Below are 20677 nucleotides of genomic sequence, written 5' to 3' on the forward strand. Positions count from 1 at the left end.
GCCCGGATGGACGGGTGGGCCAGGTCATGCAACGTGTTGAACACCCTTCGCCTCCATGCTGCTGGTACCATGGGTCGGGGTTTGCCGGTAGACACGTTGCACAGGAGTCGATCCACCGCCGGGCCAATGGGGAAGTCCTGCAACTGGAGCCCCGAAATGGCGGTGCGGTAAGCCGGGATCTCAGTGTCTGACCGTTGTGTTTCTGCCAGTGCTGCGTAGTCTATTCCTGAGGATGATATGCCCGCTGAGTGGAGGCAGGGACGAGACGGTGTGTCAGCGACGATGTTGTTCTTCTCTGCGATGTGGTGGATGTCCCTGGTGAATTCTGAAATAAAGGACAGGTGCCTCTGCTGCCGAGCTGACCACGAGTCTGATACCTTGGCCAGTGCGAAGGTGAAGGGCTTGTGGTCCGTATACATGGTGAACTCTTTTCCCTCGAGGAAGTACCAGAAATGCCAGACAGCCAGGTAGAGAGCTAGCAACTCTGTCAAAGGCGCTGTACTTCACCTCTGGTGGCCATAGGTGCTGGCTGAAGGAAGCGAGTGGTTGCCACTGGCCCTTGACGAGCTGCTCCAGGACTCTGCTGACTGCCATGTCGGAAGCGTCAACTGTGAGTGCCGTGGGTACATCGACTCTCAGGTGCACTAGGAGGGCCACCTTTGCCAGCGCCTCCTTGGCCTGCTTGAATGCCTCCGTGGACTCAATGTCCCTTTTTGGCCCTGCCGGCCATCAGGCTGAACAAGGGTCTCATGATGCATGCCGCTGCTGGCACGAACCGATGAAAAAAGTTGACCATCCCTACGAATTCCTGCAGGCCCTTGACTGTGCTGGGCTTGGGGTACTGGCAAATGGCCTGGACCTTGTCCATTAGGGGAACTGCGCCATGTCGGTTGACTCTGTGGCCCAAGAAGTCGATCTCCGTCAGCCCGAACTGGCACTTCGCTGGATTGATTGCCAGTCTGTGGTTGCTGAGACTGGCAGGTGTTGGCAGAGCTGGCGCAAATGTGCCACGTGCTCTTGGTGTGAACTGCTGGCCACCAGGATATCGTCCAAGTAAATGAAAATGAAATCCAGGCCAGGTCCCACCAAGTCCATGAGCCTTTGGAAAGTTTGGGCTTCATTCTTGAGACCGAAAGGCACCCTCAGGAATTTGAACGAGCCAAACGGGGTGATAAGGGCTGTCTTGGGCATGTCATCGGGGTGCATTGGGATCTGATGGTATCCCCTGACCAGGTCGATTTTTGAGAAGATGGTTGCTCCATGCAGGTTTACCGTGAAGTCCTGAATGTGGGGTACCAGATATCTGTCAGCAGTTGTGGCATCATTGAGCCTTCTGTAGTCTCTTCAGGGCCTCCACCCTTCTGTGGACTTGGGCACCATGTGCAGCGGGGATGCCCATGGGCTGTCTGAGTCACATACGATTCCCATCTCTTCCATCTTATGGAACTCCTCTTTGGCGAGATGGAGCTTGCTGGGTGGGAGCGTGCAAGCTCGGGCATGCTGTGGCGGTCCTTGCATGGGGATGTGGTGCTGCACGCCATCCTTGGGGTCGGCTGTGGAGAACTGTGGGGTAACTATGGAGGGGAATTCCACCAACACCCTGGCGAATTCATTATCCAAGAGGGTCACGGAATCCAGGTGGAGGGCTGGTAGCTTGGCTTCTCCGAGCTGGAAAGTCTGGAATGTCTTGGCGTGGACCAAACACCGGCCTTTTAGGTCGACCAGGAGGCAGTTGGCTCATAGGAAATCTGCTGCTAGTAGTGGCTGTGACACCGCTGCCAACGTGAAAGTCTAAGTGAAACGGCTGGACCTGAAACACAGTGAGATAGTTCGCAGGCCATACGTCTGAATACTGGTGCCATTTACAGCTGTGAGTTCGGGGCCTGGGACCGCGTTACGAATGTCCATGCTCGAGGGGAGAACTGCGCTGACTTCGGCCCCGGTGTCTACCAGGAAGCGCTGCCTGGAGTCTCGGTCCCAGAGGTACAGAAGGCTGTCTCAGTGGCCAGCCATCATAGCCATTAGTGACAGCTGGCCCCCTCATTTCCCAGAAAAGCACATGGTGGATGGCCGCGGCGCGCACCTGAACCCCATCTTTGGTGATAGAAACACCATTGTTCCGAACTTTTGTCTTTTTCCCCCGTGAGTCTTGACGGGTTTGGTTGCAGGGCCTGGGCTTTGGGGCACACACTCGTGGCTAGGCCGATGGAAGCTGCTCCACATAGCTTACTCTGCCAAGGGACATCTGCTTTAGCCACAACACTGCGTGGGACACTGAAATCCTCACTCGTGAGAAGGAGGCGAATGTCCTCTGGCATTAGCTTGAGCAACAACTGTTCAAGTAAAAGGCATGGCTTATGGCCATCCATGAGCGTCAGCATATCATTCATGAGCTTGGATTGTGTGCAGTCGCCCAGACTGTCCATGTGTATGAGCTGCGCAGCCCGTTTGCGGCGGGAGAGTCCAAAGATACGGATCAGGAGCACGTTAAGCTTAGTGTACCTGTCCTCCATTGGTGGCTGGCGTAGGAAGTCGATGATCCAGCCTGCCGTGTCCTGGTCGAGCATGCTGACCATGTAGTAGCATCACTTGGCGTCGGCTGTAATGTCTCTGATATTGAACTGGGCCTCAGCCTGCTCAGACCAAACGTGGGTCTGAGTGGCCCAGAAAGTTGAGAACTTCAGAGAGACCACGCTGTGCGAGTTGCTCGAACTCATGGCTGGTCGCTGAGTCGCAGGCTCCAGATTCCGTCTGGAACGTCGGGGTCACCAATGGAGCCGCACGCAACGCGCTACTGAAGGAACGCACGGAAGCTGAAGTCAAAAACCCTTTACTGATTCAAAATCGCGCGCTTCAATCTCCCCTCCCAGCGACTCGCGGGGAGGACCTGACGTCCGACTGTCCCCGGAGGGTCCACCAAACGCGCTACCGCGTGTCTGCCCGCGGCTCCCGATGGCGGTTCGAGTCCCGCGTGTGCGGGCCGCCACAACTATCCATTTCTTAGCAGACAAAGCTCCAATAAACAAATCCGTCGAACCCGACTTCTTTACTTTAAGCAACAAGGGAGGTGATGTAAGTACTGGCCATTCCAGTGGGGAATTCACCATTCGAGTATCATCCTCCTTCCACCAGACTCCTGCTGGACCTCGTCTGCGCTGCGCACATTCCGATTCACACAGATCTCTGTGGAAATATGGGTGTGCAAAAGTTGATAAATTGCTTTGCTTGGACAAAAAACCTGCCAACTCAGTCTTGCTTTGGACTCAAGCCAGGACCACAGAATACCAATGGGCCACTTTACGCTTGGAAAGAACGTGCTTGACTTGGAGGTTCGCAAACTCACGAAGTGTGAGCGTATTTCAATAAGAATATTTATAAAAGGCGGCCACTGATTATTTTGTGTATGAGCACGGGAAGCATGGGAAACATGGATCATTTCTGCCTTTATCCCCTTTGCAGCGGTGTCTGTAAAACACCAGGCAAACATCTGCGAGCTCAATGCACGGAGGAGGACAACATTTAATGTTGTGAAATCGTACAGTCACTCTACGGTACTTCCTGGAAGTTTATAAAGAATTAGACCATCAATTGTTCCATGGAAGAAATATTTCCTTGGGGTTGGTAACAACAGGTGTGGCTGCCCTTCCCATTGTTGTGGTCCAACCTTTGACCTTTGGACATGGTCACACTGTGGTTTCCAGACTCAGTGATACAGGAACCTAAACTTGGCCTCATGTGTGTTGTCCATGGGACCAGTCCTGGTTTACCCGTTAACCACAATATGGGGAAAGAGGAAGCAGCTTCCAATAACAGATCAGCTCCATGATATTAATCACCGAAAGGAATAACCGAATATTCCCCATTTTACACATCTGCCCAAAGTGTGGTCCAGTTTACCCTCTATCTCTGAGGGCATCAGCAGCACCACTCCCACTGACCCAGTGACCACTCTTCCCGTGGGAAGCCGGACAGTGAGTGTGGACAGACAGGTGCAATTGAACCCAACCGGCCCCGGTCTGCCCTCCTCACACACCCAGCAATCAGGGCCACTGACGGTGAGCAGGAGGGTGGAAATCCTTGCTGAGCTGTAGCTTGTAATCCCAGAGCAGGGACGCTGGTTGTGGTCACTGCATTCCCCAGGGAATATCAACTGATCCATCCTGGTGCAGGAACTAAAGTTTGGGCCTTCCTGGAGTGAAACTCAAGCCCCTCCCATCCAGACTCTGTTTCCCGCCAGCCAGATACAGACCGGTGTAACGACGCCGGATTTCACAACCTTCACAGCCCCCGAGGTTATACCGAGCTGTGAAATCTGTCCTTCAGCAGTTTGCTGGAGAGTGGTGTGGAGTGAATCTGCCGTCAGTCCTCTCCCCCACTGATTCTCCAATAGTTCCCCCACTCTTGACCTTCAGCTCACGGGCTCGGGCTGCAGCTGCTTCTGGCTCAAGGGCGCAGAGCAAAGCTGAACACACCAGTCCAAGGGCTGCCTGGGGATCCCCCTGAGAACCAGTGGACTATGGAAGACAGGCAGAAGGATGCTCAGGAGGTGGCATGGATATGCAAGAGGTAGTACTGATGTCTCACCGCTCCAGCGTCACGGATTTGATCCCGATCTGGTGTACTGTCCATGTCGCGGCGTTCCCTCGGGTGCTCCGCTTTCCTTTCACATCCAAAAATGTGTTGCGATAAATTAATCCTCAGTGTAGTCAAACAACAAAAGAATCAAAGGGGAGCTGATGGCACGTGTGAGAAAATAAGACGAAATTAGGAGAGAGGAAATGGAACTGATGGGATTGTTCTTTTGGGAGCTGACATAGACCCAATGGGCTGAATGGCCTCATTCTGTGCTTTGGTAAATAACAATTCCACAGTGAGGTTTCTGCTGCAATGTTTGAATACCGAAGTTCTTTTTCACGTGATTCTTCCTCCACATGATGAATTCTTTTTTCTCCTGCAGGGGGCGCTGAGATATCACTAACAGGGGAAGGCAACTTGGGAACAGGTCGGTGTGAGATTTCTCTGTTTGATGGGAATGGTGGGTCTTGGCCATTGCGGGGTGGTTATTTGGTGAGTTTGTTTTCTTTCCCGGGAGCCCAGTGCTGCAGCGCTTGTGTTTTGGGAAACCAAAGCTGGGGCCAGTATCAATACAGTAAATGGGGGAACATACAGAAAGGGAAGCTCTTCTTCCAGGCGAGGATGCTGTTTGACTTGGAGTCAGTGTTGTGGGTGTTCAAGCACCCGGCCAGCTCCTGACCCCTCCACTGAAGATGGAGTCAGCTGAGTCTCTTCCTTGTGGTGGGAAGGAAGTTTCCACAGGCCTTTCCAAGAGGGAGAGAGCGAGAGAGCAAAGGGGAGAGATGGATGGAGGAATTGGGAGAAAGGAGATGAGGGAAACTTGAAGGGAGTGGTTTGGGAAACGGGAGGGGAGAGGGAGAGAGGAAGGAGGGTTCCAAGAAAGAGGGAGAGTGGAAATCGGACAAAAACCTTCGTCTGTTCCAGGGCTGCTTTGTTCCCACTCTCCCCCTCCCTCTGTCACCCTTCCCTCCCCAATCCCACCTCCTTCCGTTCTCCTCTTTTCCGCCACCTGGGATCTTGCTCTCATCTCATGTTTTCTCTCCCTCCCTCCCTCCCTCTGCCAGCAACACTCCTGTCCCTCAGACTGAAAGACAGCAGGATTTCAGACATTACTTGAACTCACGCACTTTATTGGTCGGTGACGAGGCACCGGGAAGGAGGGGCCGCGGTAGTAGGCTCTGAGCCCGGCCGCAAGATGGTGGGGAGGGAGGGTAAGGATCGGGTGCAGGAAGCAGCGGAGTGGGCGGTGGGGAAGAGAAGGGAGGAAGGTCGAGAGTTCGGTTCAGGCGGCAGGAGAAGGGAGATCAGGAACTGAGGTGAAACCAAGCTCCGTGCACCCTGTCACCAGCACACACCAGAGGCTGCAGCATCGGCAGCAGGCAAACACCCACCAGGTGCGAACCCCAGCAACGGGCTCACTTGAACTTCTCCTTCCCACTCGCATCCAACCGCTCCGTGTCTGGGCTCCCGCCCCCGGCCACCAACGCCCAACAGAAACCTGAGGATTAGCATCTCACCTTCTGACTGGGCACGTTTCATCCCTCGGGACCCAATCTTGAATTCAGCCATTTCAGATCACTAGTTTGTGTCAGAATTGGTCAGTGGTGGTGAAGGTCATTGGCCCGGAATGTTACCTCAGTTTTCCTCTCTCCTCCGATGCTGCCTGACCACCTGAATATTTCCAGCAATTTTTGTGTTTACTTCCTTTATTATCCGTCCCAAGCGCCGACTATTTTGTTCTAATTTTATCATCACTGCCTTCCCATCATCCCCTCGCCTTTTCCTCGATTATTTCCTGCAGTCACAGAGTCATAGAGTAATGCAGCATTGAAATAGGCCCTTCGGCCCAAATCGTCCATGTCCACAGTGGTGCCCTCCAAGTTAGTCCCATTGCCTGCGTTTGTCCAATATCTCTCGAAGACCTTCCTATGTTAGTACTGATTCAAATGTCCTTTAAATGTTGTTACTGTACCTGCCTCAGCCACTTTTTCTGGCAGCTCTATCCATATATGCATCATACTCTGGGTGAAGACGTTGCCCTTCAAGTCACTTTTAAATCTTCTACCTCTCACCTCAAAGTTTTTAGGTTCCCTTCCCTGGGAAAATAGACAATGTGTGTTCATCCTATTTATACCCCTCATGTCTTTATTCACCTCTATAAGGTCACCCCTCAATCTCCTACGTTCCAAGGAATAAAGTCCGAGTCCAGCCAACCTCTCCCTATGATTCGGACCCTAGAGTCCTGCTAGCATCCTCATAAATCTTTTCTGCACTCTTTCCAGTTTAATGATGTCTGTCCTATAAGAGGGTGAACAAAACTGTACACAATGCTCCAAGTGCAGTTTCACCAACATATTGTACAACTGCAACATAACCTTCCAACTCCTGTACTCAGTGCCCTGACTGATGAATACCATCGTGCCAAACGCCTTCTTCACCACCCTGTCTCCCTGTGATGCCGGTTTCAGCGAACCATGTACTTGCAGTTCTCGGTCCCTCTGTTCCACAACACTCCCCAGGGTCTGACCATTCACTCAATAAGTCCTCCTCTGGTTTGACTTCCCAAAATGCAACACTTCACACTGAACTGAATTGAAAGCCATTTGCTAACCCTCGGCCCACTTCCCTAGCTGAACAGGATCCCCGAGCAATGCTGATCTCTCAGGTGATCAACTCTCTCCCTCGTCACCCTTTTAATACACCTATGGGATCTCTTGGGACTTTCATTAATTGTGACTGCCAGATCCCTCTCATACCCTCAGTTTGCCCTCTGATATCTTCTTAAGTGCACTCCTGCACTTCTGATAGTCACCGGGGGATTCGCTCGTTCCCGATTGCCTAAAGCCAATGTATGCCACCTTCATTTTCCTGACCAGAGCCTCAGTATCTCTCCTCAATCAGGATCCCCTGAACTTGCCAAAATTGCCCTTCACTCCGGACTCTTCAGATCACACTTTTAAAGTCTTCCCACTTGCCAGTCATTCCTTTTCCAGCCAACAGCCTCACCCTATCGACCACTGCAAGCTGCCACCTAATCCCTCCAAAAGTTGGCCCTGCCCCAGTTTCAGACTTTAACCCGTGGACCCATCCTATCTTTCTCCAAAGCTATTTTAAACATAATAGCATTATGGTAAGTGACTGAAGTGCCCCCGACTGACACTTTAGTCACTTACACTACCTCATCCCTCAGAGGAGGTCCAGTGCTGTGCCCTCTCTCGTAGGGTCCTCCATGTATTGGTCAAAGAAACTTTGTTGGACACATTGAACAAACTCCACCCCACCCAAGCTGGTTGCACCATGTTTGGTCCAGTTAATGTTGAGGAAGTCGAAATCCCCCACTCATACTACCCAACTACTCTGACAACTGTCTACGATCTCTCTCTGCATCTTATTATTTATTTTACTATTCATTATTGCTCACTGCTTATTTATTTTGTAACTTACAGTCATTTTTTGTCTTCATGTCTTGCACTGTACTGCTGCCCCAAAACAACAAATTTCACGACATACAATATGTCAGTGATAATAAACCTGATTCTGATCCTGATCTGCTCCGCTAATTCCTGCTGATTATTGGGGGGACGGGCGGTATAATACAGCCCATCAAAGTGACCATCACCTTCTTTTTCCTAAGTTCCACCCATATGGCCTCACTGGACGATTCCCCAAAAAGATCCTCTCGAACCTCTGTTGTGATTTTCTCCCTCCGCAGAAAATCAAATTCCACCACCACCACGCCCCCCCCCCCCACCCCCTTACTGTCCCTCTGTCAGGCCTGCAGCATCTGTATCCTGGAACATTGACCTGCTAGTCCTGCCCTTCCCTCAGCCATGTTTCTGTTCTGGCAATAATATCCCAGTCCCGGAGCTAATCCACACCCGGAGTACATCCCCTTTACCTGTTTAGCCTCTCGCATTGAAACAAATGCAGTTTAACCCAGTGGTCTTTTCATCTCCCTTTCCTGTGCTCCTGGTTCTCCTGACCACTAAACTCTCTCTCACAGGCGACAGTATTTTCCCCTGACTTCTCATCGGTCTCTCCGATGGTCAGGGTCCAACACCCCGGCCAATCTAGTTAAAAACCTCCCGAGTAGCACCAGCGAATCATTCCACCAGGATATTGATCCCCCTCCAGTTCACGTGCAACCTGTCCCTCTGGTGCAGGTCACCTCGACCCGAGAAGAGATCCCAATGATCTAAGCACTTTAATCACTGCCCCTTGCACCAGCTCCTCAGCCTTGCATTCACCTGGCTCATCTTTGTATTCCTGTCCTCAACAGCACGTGGCACTGGGAGAAATCCAGAGATCACTTCCCACACGGTCCTGCTTGTTAACTTCTTTCCCAACTCCCTATCCTCTCTCCTCAGGACCTCATCCATGTTTCTACTCATGTCGTTTGTACTAATGTGCACAACGACCTCTGACTGTTCACCCTTCCACTTGAGAATATTCTGCAACTGCTCAGCGACATTCTAGTCCCGGCACCTGGGAGGCAACACACCGTCCTGGTGTCTCTTCTGCGGCCGCGGAATCTCCTGTCTGTTCCCCTAACCAGCGAATCTCCTATCACTAACGCCCTGTCTGACTGCACGCTTTCCCACTGAGTCCCAGGGCCGGTCACAGTGCCAGTAACTGCTGCTGCTGACCACAGAAAGGTCACACCCCCAACAGTACCGAAGGAGGTAAAAATGTTAGGGAGGGGAATGGCCACAGAGAGCCCTGCACTGTCCCCTTACTCCCTTTGCCCTTCCTGCTGGTCACCCAGATGACCTGCTGCCTGGACCTTTGGTGTGACCACTTCGCGAAAACACTTATCGATGATGCTCCCAGCTCAACAATGGGACTTTCCGGCCTTCTTTCCTGATATTCGGTGTCCAAGGCTGCCGCAAAGGAGCGGTTTCTTCTCACTTCACGGAACCAGGACACGGACCGGAGCAGAGAGACGAGTCGACCCCCACCTCACACCCGCTGTCAGAATGCGAAGAGCACGCAAGGTAACGAGACCCACACACGGATATCATTCCTGCACTGATCATCTTTATTGGTAGTTAATCACCGTTACCGTCTGTCAGTCTGATACTGATGACGAATCATAAAAATTTTCATTAATTATTTTAATTAGATCCATCCCTGGTGCCAGAGAAAACCATTCACCGGCTGAAATTTCCAATGAAGCCAAGTAACTTGTCACTTTAACCCCGTGTAGCCTCTCGGTGGGAGAAACAGAACAAAAGCAGCCTCGGGTACAAATATTCCAGGAACACGCTGGAAACCACAGAGAGCAGAACAGAAGCACAGAGCACAGTGAAGAGCGAGCGCACAGAGTGGGAGAGGGGGTGAAAGATGCAAGGCAGTGATCTCCCGGTAATCAGGGAGCAAACACGCCCGCAGCCGCGCTCTGTTCAACAGCTGGATTGTGCGACAGTTACGGATATTTTCGAGGCTTCTCCTTGTTGAACTGTGCAGGAGTACACCTTCCCACTGCTCCAGTCTGAGCTGGGCACCGTCAGGTAGCTGCTGAGACTGAAGGTGTTGTCCATGTTCCGCCTCACCGCGCTGGTTTCCACCTGACTGCTCGTCGGACTCCCATCCACTGTCCAGCTGACGGCAGGGAAGCCCACCGACAGTTTACTGATCAGGCAAACTAAGGTGCCCGTTCCTTTAGCGGAGATCTCCTCGGATGACGGCCCAACCAGTTTTACTGACGGGTCCGGGAGCTGCTGAGCTGGAACGGGAACAAGAGAAGACGTGTTTCAGGCCACGGAACAACTCGCATCATTTCACAGTTTGAGAGAAGCGCGATTGAAAGGTTCCAGCTTCCTATAATGGGGCCCGAGTCTCACTGAGGGATAGGGCAGTGTCCATGGAGGACAGTGCATTTTGGTCAACACTGAAGAAAGAGACATTTGAGGTCAAGTTCTTGTTCTGGGATCCTCTTGGTGACTCGCTGGTTTCCTGCACCACCCGCTCGGTGACTTCATCTCCAGCTCCCAGGGTCTACCCCGGCTTGTGCCACAGGAGTTGATTGGGGGAGAGTCCCCCAGGGAGGTCTCACTTGATCTCAGTACCTCTGGTTAGTGAGGGGGGGGGGAATCCATGATCCCTCTTCCGACCACCCAGCAGTGAACCCTCGCTCTGGGACCAGGGATTGCCAGTGGAAAATCTACTGCAGCCCGTGAAGCTTTTGGCAACGAGTCGTTAACGGACTTGAGACACCCACCGGCACCAACAGCGGCCAAGCTTCAGTTTAATGTGCCCACTCACGGTGGCACCAGCGACACGCTCCTCCTCTTCCCTTCTCCCCACCCACCCATTTCTAATGCCTCCGCTGTGACACCCACTGCCGTCAGTCGAATTAACCCATCTCCCACTCTGCACTGCCCGATTGGGCGAGGCCACAAGGTGCGCGGTCCTGAGCTTCACGGAGCAGGACAAGGCAGGTCGCTCTGTGATCTGGGATGATGTCGAGGGATTCGGCTCCCACTCACTGTAGGGAGGAGAGGTGGGATTCTCCTCAGACCCGGAGCTCCGGCCTCAGTCGGTGCAGCGACCGCAATCGCTGAGCAGCGGTTCCCGGAAAGGAGCAGGGCTCAAGGGAATAGACGGCAGGAGAGAGGGGGCAAGGACTGGGCAATGGGAGAGGGACTTTTATTGGATGTGTGTCTGCAGGAGATTCCACCCTCACTGGGAGGATTGGAGCTTCAGTGAAAGTCCGAGGGAGGTTTCGCTGGAGGATCCTGATAAAATAACTTGAAACTTGTCGTTCTCCTGTCTTGACAACCGTGGGCTGTCTTCAGTCGGCAATGTCCTGTCCCCAGTGAGACTCCGGGCCCCACTTCCTAAACCCCTCACGTTCGCTTCTACTAAACCAACACAAATGCGGACAAACTGACGGGACGGAAACCGCGCAAACTCACACAGAGAGGGAGAGTTCGTGTCAGAAAAACAATATTGAAGAGTACATGTCAGGGACACAGCACACGGCGCCAGAAAGTGCACAAATTCACACAAAGGGTGAATTCATGTTTTATCAGGAAATTCAACTAAAAAGAGAAATGTGGTCTTTAAAAGACGGTAACAATTCACTGAACACAACTCTCGAGTCGAACCGGCACTGGACACGGAACAGGATTGAACTGTAAATCAACATTTTTAATGTAAAATTCGCCAGGAAATTAAAGTTTAAATTATTAATTGCCAGGTGATCGTATTCATGCCGTCAGTAATTGCAGGAGGGATTTCCCAGACACTTACCTGTAACAAAGAGCTTGGTCCCTGGGCCGAACACATAAGTACTGCTCGATGAAACCCACTTTCCGCAGTAATAGACGGCAGCGTCATTCACCTCCGCGTTCTTTATGATCAACTGGTAAGAGGTGCCAGCGCTGTTGCCTTTCGACGTGAAACGGTCGCTGCTGAACCCAGGCCCATAGCTCGGGTCTTTGTTGCTGTGATAGTAACGAAGGATCCATTGAGGAACGGTTCCCTGTGTCTGCTTGTAAAAGCTAACATAATAGCCATCATTATTCCAGATGTTACATTCCAGCGTGGCCGTGTCTCCTGGATTCACCGACACCGTCGGAGGCTGAGTCAGAGTCTGGGACTGTCCAGCTGCAAAAGAGCAGGGATTCAAATTTAACCATTGACTCTTTAATGTGACCCCGAGAGCCCCCATCAGCAACCGTTGGCGGTGCAGACTTGCTGCCTGTACTTACAGCCCAGCCACAGTGCCAGAGACCAGAACAAGCACAGCGTCCGCATCGTTGCTGCCCGTCAGCTTCCTGCCTCCCTTCAGCCGCTGTATCAGTGACAGACTGTGGCCGCCGCTGACGATGGAACCCAGTTATAGAGCCATTCACACCAGGGAGGAAATCCATGCAGATCAGGGCGACTGACACTGACCAACCAGAGCAAGGATCTGAAACCCTCCCATTCGCCGTCAGACACTGTCGGCTTGAGGCGGTGACACTGTCAGCAACTGACTGATCTGTTCAAACAACCCGTGAATGAGCAGGTCGCTCATTGTCTGATGTTTCCCACTTTCTCCCTTCATTCCCCTGATTCAGTTGTTGCCGCACTCCATCCCTCAGTCCAGAGATGCCCCTCACACCTCCAGTTACAACAGGGTAGGACACTGCAGGCTTCCTGTTCCCACATCAGTCATTCAGACATTGAGATCAAACCCACCCTGACAGAATGAGGGTTTGAATTCGGTCTAAATGTGGGGATGAAATCTGGTCTCAGTAACAGTGAACTGTCGGACAGCCCTTTATGGGAAGGAACGTCCCATCTTTACCCGGTCTGTGTCCCTCACCAGTCCCACAACATGCCCTCAGCGTCCCAGTGAGTTTACACAAGCACTTGTCTTCAAAAAAAGTCCCAGGGTATGAAATAGGTTTGTTGTGTCAATCAGGCAATAAGTCATTGAATAGTGGTGGTATTTTGAGTGCAATCTTCATTTTTTCATTGAGATGGTCTGATAAAAACAGGCCTGGCAGGGAATTTCAGATCCGTGGGAATGGGCATCCTGGGCAATGTGGGACCTCGGGATGCTTCCCGTTCCCTGGACAACCACAGGAGCAGGAAGTGTTGGCAGCTGGAGGAGCTCGAGCAACAACAGTCCATCCCCAAGGCTGAAGGTTTCGTGTGCAGCAGGTTTCAGGAGGTGGTCATCCTGCAGCTGAAGTGAGTGCAGGCAGCGGGCGACCGGGAGTCCAGCAGACAGACAGAGAAGAGCCGTCAGATTTATCAGGAGTCCCCTGAGGACACCCTGCTCTCTAACTGTATGAAATTCAGAGTACTGATTGCGGAGACTCTTACCCTGGGGACAGAGAAACCGTCATCCAAGTGGGTCAGTTGTGCAGGGAGAGAGAGATTTGGTGTGAAGAGCAAAAGGAGAAGGGATTCTATCATCTGTTCTCACAGACACGGTTCCAGGAGAGTATGTTATCTCTGTGGTGCCTAGTGTCAATCATGTCACTGAACATATTTTTTATATTCCAAAATAAACTTTATTCATCATAAAAAAACAAACTGCATACAACACTAAACAATTGTTACTAATTGTGAAGTGTTGCATTTCAATGTGAATGGACGGACCCTGGGGAGTGTTGTGCAACCTAGGAGGACAAGTACATAGTTCGCTGATGGTGGCATCACAGGGGGACAGGTGGGTGAAGAAGGCATTTGGCACACTGGTCTTCCTCAGTCAGGTCACTGAGTGTAGGACTTGGGACATTATGTTGCAGTTGTACAACCACAGTTGGAGTTGTTTTTGTGTCAATCTATGTCTGTGACCATCTTCAGGAATTGATTAATGGAATATTGCACTTCTGGTGACAATTGACGTTGTCCTGGGACAGTGGAAGACAGAATCTTTTGACATATCAAAATTTACAAGGGGATCTTCATCAGCAAGGTAAGTGGGCTGAGGAATGGCAAATTGTGTTCAATCCAGAGGTGCCAGGTGTTGCATTTTGAGAGGTCCACCAGGGTAGGACTTTAACAGTGAACAGGAGGGCACGGGGGAGTGTTGTAGAACAGAGGTACCGAGGAGTACAAGTACAAAGTTCCCTGAAAGTGGTGTCACATGTAGACAGGGTGCTGAAGAGGGAATTTGGCATGCTGGCCTTCAGCAGTCAGGGTACTCAGTACAGGAGTTGGGATGTTATTTTGCAGTTGTACAAGACATCAGTAAGGCTGCACCTGGAGTATTGTGGACAGTTTTGGTCGCCCTGCTATAGGAATGACGTCATTAAACTGGAATGAGTGCCGAGAATATTTTCGAGGTTGTTGCTGGGTCGCAAGGTTGGGCAGTCCAGGACCTTTCCATTGGAATGCAGGAGACTGAGGCGAAACCTTACAGAGGTGCATAAAATGGACATAGAAGGGTGAATGCACATAGTCTTTTTCAAAGGGAAAGGGAATTGAAAATTAGAGGGTGTAGGTTTAAGCTGAGAAGGAAAATAAATAAAAGGGAACGGAGTGGTAACTTGTTCATGCAGAGGGTGGTGCATATATGGAAATAGCTGCCAGAGGAAGTGGTTGAGGCAGGGACAAAAACAACCTTTAAAAGACAGTTGGACAGGTACATGGATAGGAAATGTTTAGGGGGATATGGACCTAACACGGGAAAATGGGGCAAACTTATATGGACAACTTTGTTAGCAGACATGAGTTGGGCCGAAGGGCCTGTTTCCATGCCGTTTTACTCTCTGAGTCTACTTTGAGTGAAGAAACAACAGAGAGGCATTAACCTGACCAGGACTATTGTACACAATGCCAGTTTGTGGGAAGGGTATCGAGCAACAAGGGAGATTACACAAATCCAGTGAGGGTGGAGAACTTCCATGATCCAAGTACAGACGGGACAGCAGTGACATGAGGGGCACAGAGTGGGAGGGGATTATGAGTGTTGAGAGGAGCTTCCTTCTTCAGAACATTTCTGGTCCAATGAGGACAGAGGGCAGAGGTGCAGCACTTCAGTCTGTACAAAGGAAGAAGGTCCTTCTGGAGTCTCAGCAAAGGAAGATGTGGCTGAGATTCTGGTTGAGCTAAAGGTTGATACAGAGCAGGTCCGGGAATGTGTAGCTGCACCTAACATGGAGACAGTAACAGAGAAACAAGTGAGAGTAGCAGTGTAACCGAGGGGAGGGAAGTGTGAGTGAGTGACCCAGGGGTCAGTATGAAGGCCACTGTTTTTCTTCATGTGTTAATGACTCACACTTGGGTTTACAGGACACATCCTCCAGATTTACAGTTGACACAAAACCTGGAGGCCCAGTGAACTGTGAGGATGATAGTAACAAACTTTAAGGAGACAGAGGCAGGCTGGTAGAGTGGTGGAACAGGTGGCAGAGCGAGACAGAGTAACAGTGAGAATAGGAGCAGGAGTAGGCCATTCGGCCCCTTGGGCCTGCTGTGCCATTCATCACAATCACAGCTGATCATTGACTTCAGTCCCTATTCCTGCCTTCTCCCCAGTTCCCTTCTTGAATATTTTTAATGACTTGGCATCCTCTGCCTTCTCTGGCAGAAAATCTGTGAAGATATTACTCCTGAACTTCGTTCGAAAGTTCATTCCCTGAATCCTGTGACCATCTGGTTTTGGACTCTCCAGTGAGTGGTGAAATCTTCCCAGGAATGAAAGTCCGGTCCTGTTTGAATCTCACAAAGTACCATAAGATCTTTTCTCATTCTTCGATGCGCTGATGAATAAAGGCCTACCAACCCATTCTCCATTCCTACAGAAATACTGACAGCAGCGAGAGCACAGAATGTACCCTGGTTGGGGACTTCAATGTCAACCACTGAAAGTGGCTTGGGAGCCCCACCACTCAGGCCGACTGTGGACTGAAGGACGGAGCTGCTAAACTGGGTCTGCAGCAGGTAGTGAGTGATCTCACTTGGGGGTAGGCGTCCTGGGTTCCAGGACAGATGCAAGACTTTTGTCTCCCTGACTCTGTGGAAAAATGCTGGGATTTGTTCTGCTCACCAAAAGCAGGACAGATCCAGTCCAGCTAATTGTTGCCCAATCAGTCTACTCTCACTCACCAGCAAAGGTGGAAGGGGTCACCGACAATGGTATCAAGTGGCACTTACCCTGCAATAATCTGCTCATCAAAGCACAGTCTGATTTTCACAGAACCACTTCCCTTTAGATCTGCGGACAAGTCAGTGGGAGAGGGAGGAGCAGATATGTGGACAAATCACAGAAAGATGTACGAGCAAGAGATTTTTCAGTAATGAGCATTTTAACTTCCCCAATATTGACCGGGATTGCCTGAGTGTGAAGGGCCCAGATGGGATAGAATTTGTAAAGTACATCCAGGAGAGTTTTCTCAGCCAATTAACAGATAATCCTGCCGGGACCTGTCTGTACTGGACCCTGTCTTGGGAGTGTGGCTCGGCAAATGGTGGAAATGTCAGTGAAGAGCATTTTGGCAATTGTGGTCATAATTCTGTGAGGTTCAAGGTTGTTTTGGGTAGTGATAAGAATGGTCCAGATGTTCAGGTCTATAAATGGGGGAAAGCTGATTCTAATAACATGAGCTGGGGAAAGCTGACTGGGAGAATCTGCTTGTGGGTAGACCAACATTCATCTGGTGGGAGTGTTTTAAAAGTGAGAGAGTGAGAGTTCAGGGCCAACATGCTCTCATAAAGGTGAAAGGAAAGGATGGCAAGATTGGGACATCCGCAGTATCAAGGGCTATCAAGGGCTGGATGAAGAAAACAAAGGAAGCACATGGCTGGTATCGGTGACTGAAAATGGGAGAGACCCTTAAGGAGCAGAGAGAGTGTAGGAAAGAATTTATGAGAGGAAAGAGGGGCCATTAAACATCACTGGCACACAAGATGAAGGACAATCCCAAGGCATTTGTTAAATACATGAGGAGTTAAGTATGGAAAGCATAGGCCCCGTTAGAGAGCAAAAGAGGAATCTGTGCATGGAGCCAGGGAATGTGGGTGATGACTTAAATGGATAATTCTCATCTGTATTCACTGAGGAGAAATACTTGGTAAATGGAGAGTTCAGGGAAAGGGACGGTGATATTCTGGAGCTTGTTAGACCTAAGAAGATGGAGGTATTGGTTTTGGTTCATTATTGTCACGTACTGAGATTCAGTGAAAAACTTGTCTTGCACACCGATAGTACAAGTCAATTCATTACACAGTGCAGTTACATTGAGTTAGTACAGAGTGCATTGAGGTAGTACAGGTAAAAACAATAACAGTATAGAGTAAAGTGTCACAGCTACAGAGAAAGTGCAGTGCAATGAGGTGTGAGGTCACAACAAGGCAGATAGTGAGGTCAGAGTCCATCTCATCATATAAGGGAACCGTTCAATAGTCTTATCACAGTGGTGTAGCAGCTGTCCTTAAGCCTTGTGTCCTCAGGCTCCCGTATCTTCTACCCGATGGAAGAAGAGAGAAGAGAGATGACCCAGGTGGGTGGGGTCTTTGATTATGCTGGCTGCTTCGTCAAGGCAGCGAGAGGTAAAGACAGAGTCCAAGGAGGGGTGCCTTGTGTCCTTGATGCGCTGGGCTATGTCCACAACTCTCTGCAGTTTCTTGTGGTCCTGGGCAGAGCAGTTGGAGTACCAAGCTGTGATGCATCCAGATAGAATGCTTTCTATGGCGCATCAATAGAAGTTGGTGAATGTCAAAGGGGACATACTGAATTTCTTTAGCCTCCTGAGGAAGTAGAGGCACTGGTGAGCTTTCTTGGCAGTGTCACCTACGTGATGTGACCAGGACAGGCTTTTGGTGATGTTTACTCTCGGGAACTTGAAACTCTCACGGCCTCAACCTCAGCACCGTTGATGTGGACATGCATGTACACTGCCCCCTTTCCTGAAGTCAATGACCAACTCTTTTGTTTTGTTGACATTGAGGGAAAGGTTTTAGTCATGATACCATGCCACTAAGTTCTCTATCTCCTTCCTGTACTCCGACTCATCACTGTTTGAGATACAGCCTACAACGGTGGTATCATCTGCAAACTTGTAGATGGAGTTACAGCAGAATCTGGCCAACAGTCATGAGTATATAGCAAGCAGAGTAGAGAGCTGAGGACGCAGCCTTGTGGGGCACCAGTGTTGAGAATAATCACGCCGGAGGTATTGCTGCCTATCCTCACTGATTGCGATCTGTTTGTTAGAAAATCAAGGATCCAGTTACACAGGAAGCAGTTGAGTCCCAGGTCTCGGAGTTTGGTGAAGAGTTTGCTTGGGATTATAGTATTGAAGGCAGAGCTCTAGTCAATAAACAATAGTCTAACCTAGGTGTCTTTACTGTCCAAATGCTCCAGAGCTGAGTGTAGGGCCAGGGAGATGGCATCTGCTGCAGACCTGTTTCAGTGATAGGCTCATTGCAGTGGGTTAAGATTGTCTGGGAGGTTTGAGTGGATGCGTGCCATGACCAACCTCTCAAAGCACTTCATGATGGTGGATGTCAGAGCCAGTGGTTGGTAATCATTGAGGCATGATACCTTGCTTTTCCTCGGTACCAGGATGATAGTGGTCTCCTTAAAACAGGTGGGAACATGAGCTTGAAGCAGGAAGAGGATAAATATGTCTGCAAATATTTCCACCAGCTGATCAGTGCAGGATCTGAGCACATGGACAGGGACACCATCTGGGCCAGATGCATTCCTCGTGTTCACTCTTCAGAAGACTGATCTTACGTCCTCAGCAGTGAACACGGGTTCAGTTGCATTGGAGGCTATCAGGGTGGGTGGTGACAATCCACTTCCCTTCTGTTCAAAATGCACATAGAATGTGTTAAGCTCATCAGGAAGGGATGTGCTGTTGTTAACTATGCAGCCCGTCTTCGTCTTGTAGCCTGTTATGGCATGTAAAGCCCTGCCATAACTGACGGCTGGTGTAGACTCTTATTTCGAGTTGGTATTGACTCTTGGCATTCCTGATAGCTTTCCGAAGGTCATATCTCGATTTCTGGAGCAAACACTAGGTGTGTCAATCCCCAGGACCTGATGGGATGTATCCCAGGCTTCAGTGGGAGGCAAAGGAGGAGACTGCTGAGTCCTTGACAGAGATTTTGAATCTTGTTGCCACAAGTGAGGTTTCAGATGGCTGGAGAAGAGAAGAGGTGGTTCCATTATTCAAGTAAGGCAGCAGGGAGAAGGTCAGTGAGTCTTAAATCAGTGAGAGGGAAATTATTGTAAAAATTTCTAATGACAAAGAAAGATTGTATCAGCTGAGTTTGTTTTCTGTGGAGTCGGGGAGTCTGAGGTCTGATGGGAGAGGTACACAAATTACAAGGAAGAGAATAAGAGTCGACATTAAGAGTATTTTCCAGAGGAGGGAGAGCCTAAAACAAGAGAGGTGGGACATTTCGAGGGAACCTGAGGAGGATTTTTTCACTCAGATAGTGCTGGGAATCTGGAACGTGCTGCCTGAGGAGGTGGTGGAGGCAGGTACTGTCACAACATTTATGAAGCATCTGGACACGCACTTGAATTGCCGAGAAGATTACAGGCCAAATGTAGGTAAGTGGGGCTAGTACAGCAGACTGCAATGTTCTGCATGGACATGCTGGGCTGAAGGGCCTGTTTCTGTGCTGTACAACTCTGTAACTGTGACTCATCACAGCCTTGGTTCAAACATGGAATTCTAGAGGTGTGGTGAGAGTGACTGCCCTTGATATCACGGCAACAGTCGACAAATTGTGACATAAAGTAGCCCCAGTAGCACTGAAGTTAATGGGTATCATGAGAACACACCAATGTCTGGAATCATACCTCACACAAAGGAAGATGTTGTGGTTGTTGTACGTCAATCATCCCAGTCCCAGGACATGGTGCACAAGTTCCTCACAGCAGTGCATTCAACCCAACCGTGTTCAGCTGCTTCATCAATGAATTTCCTTCTAGAGTAAGATCAAAAGTGGGATTGTTGACTGATGATTGCAACTCCTCAGCAAAAGAACCAGTTCACAACTGCATGCAGGAAGATGAGGACAACATTCAGGCATGGGCTGATGAGTGGCAGGTAATGTTCACATGACAGTAATGTCGAACTAGGGCCATAACCAAGAAGAGTGTGTTGAGCTACCTACCCTTGACATTCAATCCCATCACCATCACAATGTCTTTCCACCGTATGTAAGTCTAAGACAAGATAATAATGGAATAAACTCCACTGTGGCGATGAGTTCATCACCAACAACATTCCAGAAACTCAGTGCAGAACAAGGCAGCCCAATTGATTGTCAACTGATACACCGATATATTGATGGACCTTCCTTGTCACTGGGTCTCGTTCCTTGATCTCCCATCCAACAGCACTGTGGGAGTTCCTTCACCAGAGGGACTGCAGAGGTTCAAGAAGGCAGTTCATCACCACTTTCTCAAGGGCAGTTGGGATAATTAAATCTTGACAGATAATTAAATAACTAACTAAATGGTGAGTGACTCTGGTTGTGTGGATATACAGCAGAATCTGGTGTTGTTCTCCCCAGAACCGATGAGGCTGCAAGGAGATCTGATTGTAGATTTTTTTAAATCATGGAGGATTCAGACAGAGTCGAAAGGGAGAGAATGTTTTCATTGGTGGAGTTTCAAGAAGCAGGGAACATGGAA

At 50.1% G+C, this 20677-nt stretch overlaps 1 protein-coding gene and 1 pseudogene across 1 annotated transcript; one reads left to right on the top strand and one right to left on the bottom strand.

The window, feature by feature from the left end:
* Positions 1 to 9617: 9617 nt before the first annotated feature.
* On the bottom strand, positions 9618 to 12372 carry LOC127582761 (immunoglobulin lambda-1 light chain-like). Its single transcript, XM_052038335.1, has 3 exons — positions 12291 to 12372; positions 11830 to 12186; positions 9618 to 10300 (listed from the first exon to the last, which is right to left on the bottom strand). Exons 1-3 carry the CDS (start codon positions 12334 to 12336, stop codon positions 9978 to 9980), a joined length of 726 nt encoding a protein of 241 aa, XP_051894295.1. The 5' UTR covers positions 12337 to 12372; the 3' UTR covers positions 9618 to 9977.
* A 721-nt stretch (positions 12373 to 13093) lies between these two features.
* The window catches only part of LOC127582704 (uncharacterized), a 37789-nt pseudogene continuing 30205 nt past the window's right edge, over positions 13094 to 20677 (top strand).

Source organism: Pristis pectinata, chromosome 24, assembly GCF_009764475.1.
Source record: "Pristis pectinata isolate sPriPec2 chromosome 24, sPriPec2.1.pri, whole genome shotgun sequence".
In the NCBI taxonomy this organism is placed as follows: domain Eukaryota; kingdom Metazoa; phylum Chordata; class Chondrichthyes; order Rhinopristiformes; family Pristidae; genus Pristis; species Pristis pectinata.

Coding starts and splice junctions, on each gene's coding strand:
- LOC127582761 (XM_052038335.1), bottom strand. CDS start 12,336: ATGCGGACGCTGTGCTTGTTCTGGTCTCTGGCACTGTGGCTGGGCT. Junction 12,187..12,290: donor TCTGGCACTGTGGCTGGGCT/GTAAGTACAGGC, acceptor GCTCTTTTGCAG/CTGGACAGTCCCAGACTCTG. Junction 10,301..11,829: donor GACCAAGCTCTTTGTTACAG/GTAAGTGTCTGG, acceptor TTCCCGTTCCAG/CTCAGCAGCTCCCGGACCCG.